The following is a 7,093-nucleotide window of genomic DNA, read 5'->3' as shown; positions in this document are numbered from 1 at the left end:
TTGGTCGATAAAAGGTTAATTTACAGCTAAAAACAAAGACACAGCAAATATGCAAATATATTTTAAGAAAAAGTATTGAAGCAACCATTATTGTTAGGATAACCAGGAAAGTATGAGATGTAATTATCTAGTTCTGAGAAGAGTCATCCTAGCCCAGAGAGAACCCTGTTGTATCATTCCTATCGTTTCCCATATATTTCCTTAATGATGCAACTTTTATGTGTGTACCTTTACCTTTAAGGCACCCAGGGCTGCTTGGGTGGTTAGCATAGCACCTTTACAAAAAAAAAAAATCCCAAAAAAACCTGAAATAAAATGAATCTTGGAGCGTCCTGGAGGCCACCGGGATGTAAAGTCGCCAAGCTAATCACCCATACAGGTTTTATAATAAAAAGTTGCATAGTGCACCTTTAAGATCCAAAACTTTTACTGTCACGGTGTTATTAACAAAAAACTAGCCCACAAGTTCACAAAAGTGTTTTACAATATACAAAAGACACATCGACATCATTTCACCACAAGAAGCTTTAGATAAAAATCTTTAGCTGAAGAAAACGGGACAGCAGGATCACGCCACATTGCCAGAAGACACGGGTAAGCCTTTTCCGTGATAAAAAATGGTCAAGGCGCGCCCCCTCGCGGCCGATCTGATTTCGCGTCTGTTTGGTGTAACGAGGGCGCGCCTGGGTGCACGCACGCGGGTTCAGGGGGAAAGTTGTTTGACAGATTAGTTTGAGGAAAAATGTGGTGCCTCCTGTGCCTGCCTTTGCGCGCGCGCCCCCCACCGCAGGTTTGGAGATGTCGGCGCCTGCTCCGCGCTCTCGATGACTGAGGGAAACTCGATGTGGTCTCCTCAAAGGAATTCTGCTTAAACGGATAAAATGTTTAGGTAAGTAAAACACAGCTTAATGTTTATTGTTCTAAAACTACAGCCTGCAGCGCCAAACGGTTTTGTTAAGGTTTTGTGAATGGATAAAGGTAATTACGCGTAAGGCTTTTAACACTTTACAACAACTAATAGACAGTAATGGATTCTTATCAAGCGTATTGTCGGGTGTACTGTTGTTTTAGTTGTTTGAGCAGCTCCACCAACTTTGAACAAGAACCTGGAGAATCGTTTAAGGCAATTCATTAGGCTACTCTATCAGTAATGCATTATCATAAAACATAAGTTGTTTTTTTTCTATTATTGTTTTTATATTGTTATGGGATGGTCTTGGCCCATACAGTTTTCTGACTTCTTCACATAATGATGATGTGTTTCATTATAATAATGGAGTTTGTCATTGTGTAAAATAAGCATGTGTGTAAAAGTAATGTGGGAGAACAGTAACATTATAAAACAAGTGCAACTCCAATTAATCAGATTAAAGAATTACTGCATTCCTCCACTCAGGGCCACACTGTGTTGTGTCACACTGTGTTGTGACAGAGCAGCTATGTGGTAATTTAACTACATAATACTTTCATTTGTAGTGGAGAGAGGGACGAGATACTCAGATAACTTTGCTTAAGTTACTTCATGGCCTAATATTCTTTTGTTGTGCAGATTTTCTAAGATGAAGAAATGTTTAAAGAATCTTATAAGGTTCACAATCAAGTAAGAATGGTGGTGACGACTTTATACAAGAGTTTAGTACTTTTATAGTCCAGGTCAAGTAAATCTGATTTCCATTGTGTTCAGATTGTGTTGAAGGATTCGGTGGAGGCTCAAATATATGAACAAATTAAGGCAAACACTCAAAAGGGTAGGGCTGGTTAATGAGTGACTGCAGGGCACATACAGTAATGGAGGAGGTCTTCTTAACCTCTTAACTCCCACCTGAACCGAGCACACAAAAACGGGACAAAAAAGCGGCAAAAATGCAACAAAAACGTGTCATCAAAAAAGTGACAACGCGGCCTTAGCTTTCAAATGAGGCGTTTTGACTCATAGGCTGTGAACTCTCTAGTCGAGTAGCTTTTAGATTTAGGTAATGCTGAACTTGGAGAAAATGTGCCTGGTTAAGGCGGGGGGGTTAAAGGAACAGGTTTATCCATACTGAGATATGTTCTTACCTGAGCTTAGATGAGTTCATACGTACCTGTCTGGTCTTTGTGCCCGTGGAAGAGCTTGGTCGCTTCTAACTTCACCCTGTTTGGAGCTATAGGAATATACTGGGAGAGGCCAAATGCTAACAACATCTTTGCTCGTTTTGCATGACTGAGTGCACACAGAAAGACGAGACAGGTACACATCAACTCGTCTAAGTTCAGGCAAGAACATATCTCAGCATGGAAAAACGGTGGCCTGTTCCTTTATAGGGGCTCGATGCAAGTTGGCCATTTTATACTCACTACTGCCACCTCAGGTCATATTTGTAACTGCACCTTCTATATTAAGCTCATGCATGACGGCACTTCAGAGCCAAAGTAACAACTTTTTGAGTGACAGTGCAGGATTTTAGAGGCAGTTGTGGTGAACAGGTAATTTTGTTAAACTCCCTATAGTCCCTTTAAGAGGTTAACCAGTAATTCTCAACTGGTGAGTCCAGATGCAAAAAGTGAGTGCTGGGGCCATTTTAAGTGTGTCACACGTCTTTGCAAAAATGAGAAATTGTTTTGATAGTTTGTCATTGTCAGTCTCATGCTCAATGTTTGAAATTACAGAACTATGCTAGGATGAAGTTCATGTATAACCTTCGATAACTACAACTATACCAAATTGTGGTTTAACTTCATTTATTCATTATGTTTCCTAATGTCGTGGAAATTGTCTGACTGTTCTGCTTTGCTCCATTGGCACTTTTCCTTGTAACAAAACTAGTTTCAATTTTTAAAAAAACTTCTAAAATCAAGTTTCACATTCTGAAGTGCATGACTCATTAATTCCTGGCTGATTTGGTTTTGCGTTGGCATGTGTCCACCGAGCCGCCGACACTGATTGTGCTCCATGACGTCGCCACAAGAGGAGCACATTATTATTTCTGGGACAATAAGAATATCTTGTCTTTTTGCATTCGATGACTGCAATCAAAGTCCCCATTATGCTGTCCTCTCCAGATGAGCGCCTGCTCCTCATCAGCCGCTCGGACAGCCGTCACCGCCGGCCACCTCCTGATTGGGACCGCGTTTGGGGCCGTCGCCATGGAGACGGTGGTGATCGTTGCCATCAGCGTCCTGGCCACCGTTTTCCTGGCGTCCTTCGTGGCTCTGGTCGTGGTCTGCAAACACCGCTACTGCCACCCCCACGACCTGCTGCACCCGTTCGACTCCAAGTCAGTGAGACAAAGATAAACATTTAGCTGAAGCTGAGTCAGCTCATCGACTGTGTAGTGGAGGGAAACACAAGGGCTACTGCAGAATAGGAATGGTTTAAGTGCTTATGACAGGTTACACAAGGCGATGATGACTAAAGAAATATCAAGTTTTCCCTGGTGTGGCATGTTTCATTAGGTTTGTTAATTACTTCCTTTTTGGACATGGCTAGGGTTGGGCATCTAACTTTTTTTTCCAATACCAGTGCATAAAAGGATACTCGTATATGATACTGATGTCTGAATGATTGTCATGTAGAAGAATATCGCTTTTTTTTCTCACTTTTCTATTGATTTTGTGGAGCTTTTGCTGCTTCTTCATCACACATATTTGTCACTTTTTTGTCACATTTTTGTCCCTTTTTTTTTTTCTTTTTAGTCAATTTTTCGTCACATTTTTGTCACTTTTTCGTCACATTTTTGTTATTTTTTCATCACATTTTTGACACTTTTTCAGCATTTTTTTGTCACTTTTTCATCACATTTTTGTACATTTTTCATCACTTTTTTGTCACATTTATGTCAGTTTTGTCACCTTTTCGTCACATTTTTGTAACTTTTTCATCACATTTTCATCACATTTTTTGTCACTTTTTCGTCACATTTTGTGGGGTTTTTTCATCACATTTTGACACTTTTTCGGCATATTATTGTCACTTTTTCATCACTTTTTCATCACATTTTTGTAAATTTTTCATCACATTTTTGTATATATATACTTTGGTCACTTTTTGGTCTCATTTTTGTCGCTCTTTTGACACAATAAGCTTTCAAGAAGATTTTAATGCATTCGGTTAAGTTACATACTGTATAGGCCTACTGTACATTCTGTGTCATTGCCCGAAATGAATGAATAAATGAAATGAAATAAAGTTCTAAAATAGAATTGGACAAAATTTGGAAAACATTGGCAGCTGACTCTAGACATTGCATCAGACTTACACCTATTATATTCTCTTTTCTCACATACCTGAATATATTCCTGACTTCTTCCTGTAGACCCACACAGGACCTCATTGGAGCGATGGAGACTCAGAGTGAGCCGTCCGAGCTGGAGCTGGACGACGTTGTCATCACTAACCCTCACATTGAAGCCATTTTGGAGAATGAGGACTGGATAGAAGACGCTTCGTATGTCAAACAAACTTTTCTTTTTCTCATTCAGTTGTTTAGCCCCGCCCCCAAAACTAAACGTTGATTTGTTTCAATCAACAGTGGCTTAGTCTCTCACTGCATCTCCATTTTAAAGGTAATTGTTTATTTCTATGCCATAGATTTATTCAGTTTAGGAGCTTCTTAAAGAAAGGCGATGAAGATATTAATATTTATATATTTTATTGATGCTAACAATGACTTTCTTTTTTACAGATTTGTCACACTTTAACGGAAAAGTTGGTTGCTATGACGATGGGCTCCGGATCCAAAGTGAAAGCACCGGCCAGTCTCAGCGACATCATTACAGTGGCCAAACGGATCAGTCCTCGGTAAATTGCAACATAACATTTTACTCACTTAATTATGTTATTTTTGGGATCTCAAAAACACCTTTCCTTATGTTGCAGAGTGGACGATGTGGTCAGATCCATGTACCCACCGCTGGACCCAATTCTCCTGGATGCCCGGTATGACAGATCCACCAGATAGTGACCACCTGTCCCACTTTTATCACCCTGTCCCACTGATTTGGATAATGTCTCACTTTTTCCAATGTTGCAGTTACTGTTTAAAGTAGAGAGTATATTATCCGCACTCTTTGCATAAAATGTCATGATTGTTGGTGCCATTACTTTCTGGGTTAAAACCTCTTAACCCCACCTGAACCAAGCACATTTTCTCACCCCAAAACTGAAAGCTGAAAAAGAAAAGCATCAAAATAGCAACGAAAAACGAGAATGAAAACGCAACAAAAAAGGGACACAAAAAGAGACAAAGACGGAACAAAAATGTGAGAAAAAGTGAGAAAAGGACGTCAAAAAACGTGCTGAACAAAAATGCGGCGAAAACATGGACAAAACTCGACAAAAACATGACAAAAAAGTGATAAAAACATGGACAAAACACAACAAAAAAGTGACAAAAACATGGACAAAACACGACAAAAACATGGACAAAACACGACAAAAGCATGGACAAAACACGACAAAAAGTGACAAAAATATGGACAAAACTCGACATAAACACGACAAAAAAGTGACAAAAACATGGACAAAACATGATAAAAAAGTGACAAAAACATGGACAAAACACGTCAAAAACATGGACAAAACACGACAAAAACATGGACAAAACACGACAAAAACATGGACAAAAATATGGACAAAACTCGACATAAACACGACAAAAAAGTGACAAAAACATGTACAAAACACGACAAAAAGTGACAAAAACATGGACAAACACCACAAAACGTGACAAAAATATGGACAAAACTCGACATAAACACGACAAAAAAGTGACAAAACACAACATAAAAAGCAATGAAAAGGCAACAAAAAAAAGCATGGAGAAAAAAAACGACGAAAGCAGGAAATAAACGTGACGACAATTTGACAAAAAAGTATACAATCACTTTTGTCGGTCTGGGCTTTCAAAAGAGGGGTGAACACAGTTGCTCTTCAGTCGAGAAGCTTTTAGATTTGGGTGGAGAATATGGGTTGAAATATTTTGCTTTTCATACGTGTGCTTTCTTTTCACATCATTCATAAACGCACCAAGTACAACCTAAGAAAAAAAGGATTCTTCACCCCCATCACACTATATTGTCTTGCCCAAATCCTGCTAAATCAAGACATGAACCACGCAAAATAAATAAGTAAACTACCACCACAGTTTGAAAACCCTGCTTGACTTTCCTTCCATACTTTCGGTTGTGTTTTCTCTCTGTCTGGACGCATCTCTGGGTTTTTTTATGGGCTGGTCGGTGTCTGCATTAGATCACCTGTCAGCTGTGACGCCTGCACTTTTCTGCCTGATTGCTTTGTTATCCCTCCAGAACGACAGACCAATCTAGCTACAAGTAACAGTGGATGCACATTGACCACACTTCTGTCAGGCTAAAACACTTGGAAATTCACAAACTTCTCAAAATATGTTGTTCAAAAGAATGAGTTGTGATTCTTTAGTTTAGGTGCTGTTTGTGATGCTGCAACCTCGATTTATTTCTGCAGTTCGGCTTCACTGTAGCATGTATTCTCTCCCACAGGGCCACTGCTCTGCTGCTCTCCGTCAGCCACTTGGTTCTGGTGACCCGAAACGCGTGCCACATGTCGGGCAGCCTGGACTGGATCGAGCAGTCCCTGAACGCCGCGGAGGATCACATGGTGGTGCTGAGGGAGGCCGCCCTGGCCTCCGAACCCGACCGCGGCTTCCCTGCCCCGGACCTACAGCGAGAACAGGCCATATAGGACAATGCAGGCTGACTGGCGAGAGATATCACTTTGGTTCCTGATATCTCACTTTGTAACACTGACTTAACACTGACTTTTTTTTTTTTTTACCATGTACAGTGTTTTACGCTCAAAATCATCTGAAATTTTACGACAGAACAAAATACAAGTTTTACTCTGAAATTCACATTGAAGTAGCCTATTGTTATAACCCCTACTAAGTGCGGCAAGTAGGCCTACACCTGGTTGGGAAACTACTACTATACATGCCTTCTTCTTCTTCTTCTGTTAGATTTATTGGCAGTTGGCCACCAGCCACATGCCTTTCAGTCATGTGACTTTTGTTGTTATGGCGGCCATTTTGAATACCGAAGTACAATTATGCAGTACTACAACATGTAACAATATCTC

The 7,093-nt window shown here is 40.1% G+C and overlaps 1 protein-coding gene across 1 annotated transcript; it reads left to right on the top strand.

Annotated features, from left to right (window-relative positions):
• The first annotated feature begins 799 nt into the window (after positions 1-799).
• tmem98 (transmembrane protein 98) lies at positions 800-6,738 on the top strand. The gene is made up of 7 exons (XM_079564234.1): positions 800-889; positions 3,043-3,257; positions 4,296-4,427; positions 4,512-4,545; positions 4,665-4,780; positions 4,859-4,918; positions 6,499-6,738. The coding sequence occupies exons 2-7, from the start codon at positions 3,043-3,045 to the stop codon at positions 6,698-6,700; spliced, it is 759 nt and encodes a 252-aa protein (XP_079420360.1). The 5' UTR covers positions 800-889; the 3' UTR covers positions 6,701-6,738.
• Positions 6,739-7,093: the final 355 nt, after the last annotated feature.

Source organism: Gobius niger (genome assembly GCF_951799975.1).
Source record: "Gobius niger genome assembly, chromosome: 10".
NCBI classification, from domain to species: domain Eukaryota; kingdom Metazoa; phylum Chordata; class Actinopteri; order Gobiiformes; family Gobiidae; genus Gobius; species Gobius niger.
The sequence above is the reverse complement of the archived record's forward strand: the minus strand, read 5'-3'. Positions and strand labels throughout refer to the sequence as shown.

Coding starts and splice junctions, on each gene's coding strand:
- tmem98 (XM_079564234.1), top strand. CDS start 3,043: ATGAGCGCCTGCTCCTCATCAGCCGCTCGGACAGCCGTCACCGCCGGC. Junction 4,428..4,511: donor GACTGGATAGAAGACGCTTC/GTATGTCAAACA, acceptor TTCAATCAACAG/TGGCTTAGTCTCTCACTGCA. Junction 4,546..4,664: donor ACTGCATCTCCATTTTAAAG/GTAATTGTTTAT, acceptor TCTTTTTTACAG/ATTTGTCACACTTTAACGGA.